This window comes from Amblyraja radiata, chromosome 8 (assembly GCF_010909765.2).
Source record: "Amblyraja radiata isolate CabotCenter1 chromosome 8, sAmbRad1.1.pri, whole genome shotgun sequence".
Taxonomy (NCBI): Eukaryota; Metazoa; Chordata; class Chondrichthyes; order Rajiformes; family Rajidae; genus Amblyraja; species Amblyraja radiata.
In genome coordinates, this window is record NC_045963.1 from 57,400,579 (window position 1) to 57,412,367 (window position 11,789).

General features: G+C 44.2%; 1 protein-coding gene across 2 annotated transcripts; it reads right to left on the reverse strand.

The window, feature by feature from the left end:
- Positions 1-3,124: 3,124 nt before the first annotated feature.
- Positions 3,125-5,608, reverse strand: cited2 (Cbp/p300 interacting transactivator with Glu/Asp rich carboxy-terminal domain 2). Of its 2 annotated transcripts, none has more exons than XM_033026000.1 (2): positions 5,278-5,608; positions 3,125-5,043 (listed from the first exon to the last, which is right to left on the reverse strand). In XM_033026000.1, exon 2 carries the CDS (start codon positions 5,036-5,038, stop codon positions 4,226-4,228), a length of 813 nt encoding a protein of 270 aa, XP_032881891.1. In that variant the 5' UTR covers positions 5,039-5,043; positions 5,278-5,608; the 3' UTR covers positions 3,125-4,225. The 2 variants fall into 2 exon arrangements, with proteins under 2 accessions (XP_032881891.1, XP_032881892.1); XM_033026001.1 differs by having other exon boundaries at positions 3,125-5,040; positions 5,278-5,557.
- Positions 5,609-11,789: the final 6,181 nt, after the last annotated feature.

The following is an 11,789-nucleotide window of genomic DNA, read 5'->3' on the forward strand; positions in this document are numbered from 1 at the left end:
GTTTCTATAATATCCCCCTCATCTTTCTAAACTCCAGTGAATACAAGCCTAGTCTTTTCAATCTTTCCTCATATGACAGTCCCGCCATCCCAGGGATCAATCTCGCGAACCTACGCTGCACTGCCTCAATCACAAGGATGTCCTTCCTCAAATTACGAGACAAAAACTGGACACAATACTCCAGATGTGATCTCACCAGAGCCCTATACAACTGCAGAAGAACCTCTTTACTCCTATACTGAAATCCTCTTGTTATGAGGGCCAACATTCTTCACTGCCTGCTGTACCTGCACGTCAACTTTCAGTGACTTGTGTACAAGGACGCCCAGGTCTCGCTGTACCTCCCCCTTACCTAATCTAACCCCATTGAGATAATAATCTGCCCCCCTGTTTTTGCCGCCAAAGTGGATTACCTCACATTTATCTATATTATACTGTGATAATATAGTATTATGTTATAATATCTGCCACGCATCTGCCCACTCACTCAACCTGCCCAGGTCACCCTGCAACCTCCTAACATCCTCTTCACAGTTCACACTGCCACCCAGCTTTATGTCATCCGCAAACTTGCTAGTGTTGCTCCTAATTCCGTCTTCCAAATCATTAATATATGTGGTAAACAGTTGCGGCCCCAACACCGAGCCTTGCGGCACTCCACTCGCCACTGCTTGCCATTCTGAAAAGGACCCGTTCACTCCTACTCTTTGCTTCCTGTCTGCCAACCACTTTTCTATCCACGTCAACACCCTACCCCCAATAGCATGTGCTCTCATTTTAGTCACCAGTCTCCCGTGCGGAACCTTACCAAAGGCTTTCTGAAAGTCTAGATACACCATATCCACTGGCTCCCCTTCATCCATTTTACTTGTCACATCCTCAAAAAATTCCAGAAGATTAGTCAAGCATGATTTTCCTTTCATAAATCCATGCTGACTTGGACTAATCCTTTTACTGCTATCCAAATGCCCCATTATTACCTCTTTAATAAATGACTCCAGCATCTTTCCCACCACCGAAGTCAGGCTAACTGGTCTGTAATTCCCCATTTTCTCTCTCGCTCCTTTCTTAAAAAAGTGGGATAACATTAGCTAACCTCCAATCCACAGGAACTGATCCTGAATCTATTGAACATTGGAAAATGATCACCAATGCGTCCACGATTTCTAGAGCCACCTCCCTGAGGACCCTGGGATGCAGACCATCAGGCCCAGGGGATTTATCATCCTTCAGTCCCATTAGCCTACCCAATACTATTTCTCGCCAATTAATCTACAAACCTGTATGTCTTTGGAACGAGGGAGGAAACTGAAGATCTCGGCAAAAACCCACGCAGGTCACGAGGATAACAGACAGCACCCGCACAGACAGCACCCGCAGTCGGGGTCGAACCCGGATTACTGCAAGCGCTGTAAGGCAGCAACTCTACTGCTGTGCTACCGTGCTGCCCAATGGTGTACCTGTACGTCTTTTGTGTGTGGAAGAAAACTGGAGCATCATGCTGTCATGGGGAGAACATACAAACTGCGTGCATCAGCACTTGTAGTCAGGATCAAACGCAGTTGTCTGGCGCTGTAAGGCAGCAACTCTACCCTTGCGCCACTGTGCTGCCCTAAGTGGGTCAAGTTTTCTTTTAGAGAATGGTGGGTGCTAGGAATGCACTGCCAGAGGTGATGATGGAAGCAGTTACGATAGTGGCGTTTAAGAGGTTTTTAGTTGGGTACATGAAACGATGGGATGTAGATCACATGTTGGCAGAGATTAGTTCCATTTGGCATCACGTTCGGTACTGATGGGTCTGTTCCTGTGCTATACTGGTTTATGTTCTGTGGGTTTAACGGCTAGTACTTCATTCTCTCCTCCCTCTACCCTCCCCCTTCCTTCAATGACAGGCAAGGTGGGTTGGTGATAAATCCCATTCCAGTTCTTTGAAGAGCACTGGCTCCAGGTTCTGAGTGTATCGCAGCCTGGTGCAGGCCAAGCTTAGCATACAGCGATTCACGTGCACTGAACATCTTGTGTCAGCGTGGCAGGTGGTGGAGACCGCCCTTCGCAACCCTCAAGGTCTCCCTCCCTTCTCATCCCAGCCTGGCAATGGTGAAAAACCACTTAACACACACTCATTTAACCGATCAAAAAGTTAAAAAATGAGAATTTAAAAAAAGACCGTAAATGCAACTAAAGGGCTGAATATTCACAGTAAAAACAAAAAAATGTGGTATCCCAACTCTTTACTCAAGACGGGACCGCTCTAACCAACAAAATGCATCTCCACATCTCAGTCACAGGTTGGCGAGATATGTCACATTGACATATTAAATACAGAATTCTCCAGCACACACCCCAACAGCTCAATCTGAATGCTGAAATACGCTGTGCTGGCAACTTTTAAAATCAGCCACCCTTACTCACAGAATCAGAATCAGAAATAGGCAGGGCAGGCAGAGAGGTGAATGCATACATATGCTCGTTAGAAAATAAAAATAAAAATATGCTTTCGTAGTCACTCAAACATATTGAAAGGAAATATGATTAAACACAAGCGTACAACACTGCCATGCAGCAATAGAAACGCAAACACACTTGAAAAAAAGGAGGAAAACAGAGCAAGGCTGGTTGTTAGTAGATTGTTCTGTAACCAGTTAAGAGTTCTCCCCACCCCCCCAGAGCATACTAATAAAGCCACGTGGGGAGGTTTAACCCTACAGCCATTCAGAGAAAGAATACCACCTCGAGACAAGGAGGAGGCAGTGAACTGTGCCTCTGTAGAGCCGAGGCTCCCTTTCTCCGCAGCAGTGTACTGGGGGAGATTCAAAACCAGGGACACACAGTTTATTGCTAATGTGTTCTTCACCTCCGATTGTTGTTAGTTACCAAACAGGAGGTAGCTTGCAAAACACAAAACAACGAGAGAGGATGGCTTGACTGCAGCGTGGAGTTTATAATCAAGATTCTCCTGACCGTGTGTGCCCCTTTCAAATCCTCTTGTTTGCTGTTCCTCCCCTTCCCCCACTCTCCCCGCCAGAAAAGTTGCTCAATAACTCAATGCAGAATGTCAGTCCACTTGAAGCTTTGTTCACAGCCTTAAGACAGGGATTCTGACAAAGGACGGGACCATTTACAGTTACCATAATCTCCAGGCTCTTTATTATAACCTTCTCAAAATAAACAAAGCATTGAATAATAAATTAAGAAAACACACATTTTCTGCAATATTTACGTTTGTAAAAAAATACTGTCCATGTTTTTTCTCTCCCCAGCCCCCCACACCTAATGGCTTCAATACAGAATATCATTGTAAACTATAAATCAGCACTGTAGTGGCAAGTAAACAAAGAAACATTAAGTATTTAAAAAAAAAAGAAACTTTTGGGAAATGTTTTTCACCCCCACACTCAAGAACACATGTACACACGCACACATTCCGGCCTGCACTGCCCAAACATTCACTAGGAGGAGGAGGCTGGGAAACGTAGCCCAGAGGAATGTTGTCTTTGTGTGAAAGTCGATTGTCATTAAAGTTACAGGACTTTCTTTTAAAAAAGGCAGGATTTTTTTTCCTTTAAACTGCGAGTTAGTTTTTTTTTGCAGAAAAGCAATGAAGCCAATAAACCTATCACACATCCCTTCAGCTTTTTTTTTTTGCGTGATCTTTATCAATGCCGTTTCAAAACAAAAATCGGGTTAACTGCATTCAAGGCTTTTCGAGGAAGATTTTTCTTGCTCGCTCTCCTCCAAACAAAAAAACCACCCTCTTATCCACACAGCTGGCTTAACATTCAAACGATACACAGTGATTTTATTATTATTATTATTTTAAACGGTGAACTAACTCTTTTTTTTTAAATCCCAGCAGATATCTCCACAAACCCTTGTACACCCCCCCCCCCCCTTTCAAGTTATGGATGGGGTGAGATTTTTCAGGGGCTCAGTCTACAAGTTATCGTTTTGGTTCTTTTGTTTCAAAATCAAAAAGAAATATTTATAACAAACTATTTAAAACGAAACAGAAATAGTTGCATCTATTACGGGTTACATGTGCTGCGAAATCTGTAATCAAACCCAATGGTGAAAATCACCGACATTCTGCGGGAGAAACAGCAAATTAAAAAAAGATTTTTTTTCCTCTCTGATGTGAATGTAAATAGAATATTCTCGATCCTGGGAGTTTTTTTTTTGCATTTCTCTTTTTTTTTGTTAAAATCTTCTCGCACCCTCTTCCTTTTCAACAGCTCACCCGGCTGGGTTGCTGTTTACAAACAAACTCGGCAATTAAGTCGATATCGTTCTGTCCCAGCCACAGTTCGGGGAGTTCCTTGATGCGGTCCAAGCCGAACTCGATCACCAAGGACATCAGCACCTCCTCGTCAATAAAATCCGTGTCTATAACGTTAGGTGGCAGTATTGCAGCAGACATGTGATGGCTAGGTGGCATAGCGGGGCTGTGATGCCTCATCTCTGTGTACTGCTGCTGCTGCTGCTGCTGCTGTTGTTGTTGTTGTTGTTGTTGGTGTTGCATTGCATTGTTGGGGTGCAGCTCCGTAAGGCTATAGTGATGCTGGTGGCCGTAGTACTGACTGGTCAATTTTTGCAAATGCATACTGGCAGCGAGCTGTGCGGCTGGACTGCTCCCAGGGACCGGCGGACCCATGTACTGGGGATGCGCTGGGTTAGGCGGCGGCGCTTGCTGCTGCTGCTGCTGCTGCTGCTGCTGCTGCTGCTGTTGTTGTTGTTGTTGATGCTGTTGTTGTTGTTGCCCAGTGGTGTACCTGATGTTCTGCGGGGAGACGCTGCCCAGGTGCCCGACTGGCGCCTGCCTTCCCCCGGGGACCATCGGATGCCTCATCGCCCCGTTGTTGGAGTTCACGTTGCTGCCGCCTGGGTAATGTAACAAGGAGCCGACGGCCGGGTGCTCGCTCATCAGGCCGCTGTAAGAGTGCTGGTGCTGGGCATAGGGGTTCATGGCCATCCGCCGGACGGGTAATCCGTTGAGTCCTTCGGGGAATCGCCCGTGGCTCATCATCATTCGCTCGGCCATTTCTTCTTCAGGAGGCAGGAGGGTGAAGGAAAGTAAGAAATGTCGTCAAAATGCAGAAAAACAAACAGCATGCAACAACAACAAAAAATCCACCCCTGAATCAAAACGCAACGGAGCCGAGAGAACTAAATACACAACCCTCAAAGCAACCACAACTCACTGCATGACCCTGTCCCGTTGCAACTTTACCCAGGCTATTTAAACGGGGGGGGGGGAGAATCAATGCATTTGCAACTTACCCGTGAAACACAGCAACAATATACAAAATATATACTTTCCCCCCCTCTCGTTGCTGTCGCTTTCAATTCACCGATCTGGAATAATGACCAAATAAGTGTGGACTGTCTCCACTTCCGTCTGCACATTCACTCACTCCACTGCATGCAGAGCGTGAGGAACGTATCCTCAGACGCACTCTTCCTTCTCTGCCCGGTGCCTGCTTCTCCTGCGCTCAGACCCCGCCAACTCAGAAGGATTAAGCAACAAAAGATGTTCAGTCGGCTGCCTCGACCACTTTTAATATAGGGCTGGCTGCTGGGTACAAGATCCGTCATGGATTCCGACTGGAATGTGGATCCGGAGCCGCGGAATAGAATTCCACGCAGTTTAACGTTAATTGTGCCCTTGGAGATTAAAATAATATATTTTTTTAGTATCATAATTGCAATGAAATCTAAACAACCATTAATAAATAATATCATTCAATATGTCAATTTGTGTCAGCAGGCATATTGATAATTACATTTATAAAACATTTATCTACATGTTTTTGCTTCTAAATAGCTGCATAGCTTCTATAATCAATTTACCTCACTGCTTTTTGTTCAACGCATTGACTCTTGGAGTCTCATTCTATCAATGTTTTCCAGATCCTATTCAAAGAGGCATATTTTCGGGCTTGAGCTCAGAGTGTGTCCCAGCAAGACATTCAACCATGTGGGGCACCTCAATCAACTTTTTCCACCGTCCCCATCGCCACTTTCCTGCCTGCATTTCATTCTCACCCAACGTGCACATCTCCAACGCTCCAGCAGGGGTCAGTGGTTCACAGAAGCAGAAGCCCTCTATGTGGGTGCTGTTACCTTCACACAGGTGTGGCTGAACCAGTCACCTTCTTAACTCACCTTTCTTGAGTGGGGAGGTGTTCGCCGACTGTGGATCTCTCTGGTAAAGCGGGCATTTATTGCCTTTGAACTTAGTGGCATGCTGCTTCAACAATGCTGAATCAGAATCACATATGGAAGGGCACCAATAAACAGGATAGTTTTATCACAGGAATGATTGGATTAACATATGATGAGTGTTTGATGGCACTGGACCTCTACGCGCTGGAGTTTAGAAGGATGAGGAGGACCCAATTGAAACTTTCCAAATGGCGAAAGGCCTGGATAGAGTGGACGTGGAGAGGATGTTACCACTAGTGGGGGAATCTAGGACTAGAGGTCTTAGCTTCAGAATGAAAGGAACATCCTTTAGGAAGGAGATGAGGAGGAATTTCTTTAGTCAGAGGGTGGTGAATCTGCGGAATTCATTGCCACAGAAGGTTATGGCGGCTAAGTCAATGGATATTTTTAAGGCGGAGATAAATAGATTCTTGATTAGTACAGATGTCAAGGGTTATGGGGAGAAGGCAGGAGAATGAGGTTAGGAGGGAGAGATAGAATAGCGGAGTAGACTTGATGGGCCGAATTGCCTATTTCTTCTTCTATCACATGATCTTATGATCAATGTTACCAACACAAGGCTTTTCTTTAAATCTCATGCTTTAGGGATGGAATTTGAACCATGTCCCAGAGACAATAGACAGAAAATGGACACAAAGTGCTGGAGTAACTCAGCGGGTCAGGCACCATCTCTGGAGGAAAAGGATGGGTGATGTTTTGGTTTGGGACCTTTGGATGCCTATGGAATAAGGACTTCCTTATGGACCGGCCACAGTCAGTCAGGATGGGACATCACCACTCCCCCACTCTGATACTCAGCACATGAGTTTCACAAGATGTGTGCTGAGCCCCCTCCTCTACCCCCTGTATACCTATGACTGCATACTGACCCACAGCACGAACACCATAATTAAATTTGCAGATGACATTACAGTGGCGGGGCAGATCACTGAGGGCGATAAGTCAGCTTATAGAGAGGAGGTACAGAGGTTAATAGGCTGATGCTCAGAGAACAACTTAGCACTCAATACAAAAAAAACAAAAGAGCTCATCATTGACTTCAGGAAGAAGCAGGGTGACCGTCCCCCACTGCACATAACGGAGAAAGAGTGGACAGATTCTCCAGTTTCAGGTTCCTGGGCACCCACATCTTGCAGATCTCAGGTGGTCAACTAACAAGCACTCCCTGGTAAAGAAGGCACAACAACGGCTTTAGTTCCTAAGATCACTCAGGAAAGTCAACTTCCCACAACAGCTGCTACCATTCTACCGTTGCTCCATAGAGAGTGTCCTGACACATGGCATCATGGTGTGGTATGGCACCAATTCTGCGGCTGACAAGAAGGCTCTGCAGAGAGTCAGCCCAGAAGGTCACCAACACACACCTGCCTGCCCTGGAAGAGATCTATAGCTCTCGTTGCCTGCAGAAGGCAACACACATACTAAAGAACTCATCTCATCCCAGCAGATCACTTGTTGGCCCCTCTGTCCTCAGGAAAGCGTAACAGGTCCATCAAATCACACACCACAAGATTAACAAACAGTTTCTACCCCAAGGCCATCACCACTCTGAGCTCTGCACTGAATACACGCCCCACTCCATAGCCAATATTTTGTACTGCCACAACACTATACTGTGAAATATTGCACATTCTGACTTGACAACGTTTTTCTTACCGTTTTTGTTGTTTCCATTGTCGTTATTATTTATCCTATACGTTGGAGCTCCACTTGGGCAGTGCGCCTGAAATGTTGTTGTATGTATTTATAATTACAATAAAATGTATTATTATTATTATTATTATTATTATTATTATTATTATTATTATTATTATTATTATTATTATTATTATTATTATTATTATTATTATTATTATTATTATTATTATTCTCTGAAGAAGAGCCTGAATAAGGGTCCTGACTTGAATCATGAGGATGAAAAGTCTCATCTTGGGAGAAAATGTAGTGGAGATGGAGGAATTGAGAGATGGGAATAGCATCTTTATAAGAGGCAGGGTGATAGGAAATGTAGTCCAAATAACTGTGGGAGTTGTTAGGTTTATAGCAGGTCAGTTGATAGTCTGTCCCTTGTAATGGAGGGACATAAAAGGGGAGAAAGGTGTCAGAGATAGTTCATGTGAATTTGAGGGCAGGATGGATGTTAGTGAGTTAGTCAGTAGTACCCGATGGTATGAACATTGAATTCTCCAATTTTAGGTAACCTCTAACTAACTCCCGCTCCCTGGACTCCCACCTATTTCTCCCCTCCAAACACCCCCACTCCCTGCTGCTTTCACCCCCCTGGCTTCACTAGCTGCAACTCTTCAAACCTGTCTCACACCTACCGTTCTTATCTCTGGTCTTTGTTCCAACCTTTACGGGTGGCACGGTGGCGCAGCGGTAGAGTTGCTGCCTTCCAGCGAATGCAGCGCCGGAGACCCGGGTTTGATCCTGACTACGGGTGCTGTCTGTACGGAGTTTGTACTTACTCCCTGTGATCTGCGTGGGTTTTCTCCAAGATCTTCGGTTTCCTCCCACACTCCAAAGACGTACAGGTTTGTAGGTTATTTGGCTTGGTAAATATAAAAATTGTCCCTAGTGGATGTAGGATAGTGTTAACGTGCGGGGATCGCTCGTCGGCGCAGACCCAGTGGGCCGAAGGGCCTCTTTCCGCGGCGTGTCTCTAAACTAAACTAAACTAAACCTTATGCCTATCAACCAACCCCCACCCCCCCCCCCCCCTAACTTGTGTTAACCTATTACCTGCCACGCTTTGTCCCTTCTCTTCCAATTTCCAGCTTTCCCCTCCCGCAATCAGTCTGAATATGTGTCTCAAACTGAAACATCACCTATCCATGTTCTCCAGAGATGCTGCCTGAACTGCTGAGTTTCGCCATCACTTTGTGAATGAACCAGGATATGCAGTTCTTTGTTTCTACAGTTTGGTTCATCTCTACTCCATTCAGGACACTGGACTTTGTGTACGGAATTGATGTGCTACAATAAACAACGCTGAGAATTATATTCTGCTCTCTGTATCTTCCCCTTTGCTCTATCTATTGTACTTGAGTTTGAACTAATTGTACCCATATATGGTTTATGTGATCTGTTTTATATAACTTGCAAAACAAAGCTTTTCAGTGTACCTTGGTACATCTGACAATAATACATCTAAACTTAAACAAATCACTTAAGTAATCAGCCATTGTAGACACAAAGAATTACAAATGCTGGTTTACAAATAAGACACAAGGAATAATTCAGTGGGTCAGACAGCATCTCTGGAAGAAGGGGCTCGACCTGAAATGTCACCCATTCCTTCTCTCCAAAGGTGCTACCGGTCCCACTGAGTTACTCCAGCATTTTGTGTATATCTTCGATTTAAACCAGCATCTGCAGTTCTTCCCTACACATCTCTGGAGAACATGGATGTGCAACTTTTATGTCGGGATCCTTCTTCAGTACCCTTCAACTAATCAAAATTTGGTTGGGATGTGGGAAGAAACCGGAGCATCCTGAAGGAAAATAAAACAGCAACAGTCACAGCATAACTGCAAAAACAATCACAGGGAGAACGTAAAAACTCCACACAGGCAGCATTGGGCGGTCAGGGTTGAACCCGGGTCACCAGAGTTGTTTGGTACCTGTGTGCCACTCGACTTTGAAAATGGCTGTTTCCATGTATTTGATATTTAATCGGGGATTGTACTCATGTATGACAATAATCTTACTGATATGTATGCAAAAAAAAAGAATTTCACTATACCTTGGTACACGAGTTAATACAAGAACCTTTGAACCATTAGTTCTAGTGAATTTAATAACATCGAGTCATGGATTCACACTACATGGAAACAGACCCTTCAGCCAAACCTGTGCCAACCACCAAGCACCCATTCACATTAATACTTGACTTACCCCCATTTTAATCGACCCACATTCTACCATTCACCTGTACACTCGGTAACAATCTGATAACATGTTCTGTATTTTTATTTTGTAAAACAACATTTAATGCAGGCGTGCAACACAGTTTTGGATACAACATTGTTCTTTTCTCTGATTATTCTCACCAAGTGGCTGGCTACTCTGAGCAATTTATAATTTTACTGCATGTTTGCTTAACTGCTTGCTGAGCTTTAGCTCATTACAGATAATTTGTATAAATATCCATCTCTATTAAACTATTAATTCTGAGTGGGAATGAACGGCTTGCACTACATCCCTTCGCTGATAAAACCCTCACACTTGCATCCAGTCCAAGACTTAAAATATACATATTTTAAATTATCTTTGAAAAAGATACTCATATTAAATACGGATGCCCATAATCTTAATGCACTGTCAGTAATTCCAGACTCCTCTCATTTATAGATTAGAGTGGTGGCATAATTTTACATTTAAAAATTGACGAGTGTTTGTTATTGGTGTTAATATTGGTTATTATTGACATGTGCACTTTGTTTTGCTTGATTTCCGGGCAGATGATATCATTTATGAGGGCAATCATACCAAACGTGAATAAAACAGGAAGAGAACGAAAGCAGAGGGGAGAATATAGTGCTACAGTTACAGAGAACGATCAGATTTAAAAAAGAGCAAGATTGGAAAAATCGGGAATACATCCATGACATAGGAGAGGCCCATTCAAAAGTCTGATAACAGCAGGGATGAGGCTGTTCGAACCTGGTGAAACGTACTTTTAAACTTTTGCATATCTTCCCGGCGGAAGATGGAAGAAGAGAGAATGACCAGGGTGTGAGCGATTCTAGATTATGCTGACTGCTTACCCGAGGCAGCGAGAGGTGTACAGGAAGGAACTGCAGATGCTGCTTTATACCGAAGATAGACACATAATGCTATAGTCACTCAGCGGGATAGGCAACATCTCTGGAGTGAAGAAATGGGTGACGTTTCGGGTCAAGACCCTTCTTCAGACTGATGGAGTCATTGGGTGGGGAGTCTGCTTTGTGCGATGGATTGGGCTGTGTCCATAATTCTGTACTTTCTTGTAGTCTTGGGGACAGAGCAGCTGCCATGTCAAGCCGTCATGCATCCAGTTAAGATTCTTTCCACGGTGCATTTGTAGAAATAGGTGAATTGTTTGATGAATTGGTGATTGGTGGAGGTGGTATTATATGGATGAGATATTAAGCTCTGACTCTGCTGTGTTATTTGGAGAATAGCCCAGTATGCTTGATAATGCTTCCCCCTAAGCAAGATTACTAAATCTGTTTACCTGGTGCAACTTCACATCACCTTGTGCTGCTTGCTGTATTGCATATATTTTAATTTTTATCAGCTATGTTTCTGTTCTGGCTATAATATCCCAGTCCCTCGAGCCAATCCACGCCCTGATATCATCCTCCTTACCTGTGTAGCTCCAGGGTTGAAATAATGCAGTTGAACCCATCAGTCTTTCCTCTCTCTTTTGTGTGTACCTGCTGGTGCTGGCTGCTAACTTGCTCCCTTTGACAACAATATTTCCCTCCAACTTCTCATCTGCCTTCATTCTGCTTGCAGACCAGGGTTTGTCATCTAACCTCAATCTACCGGTCTGAGCTACATGTTGCTCTGCGCACCACAAC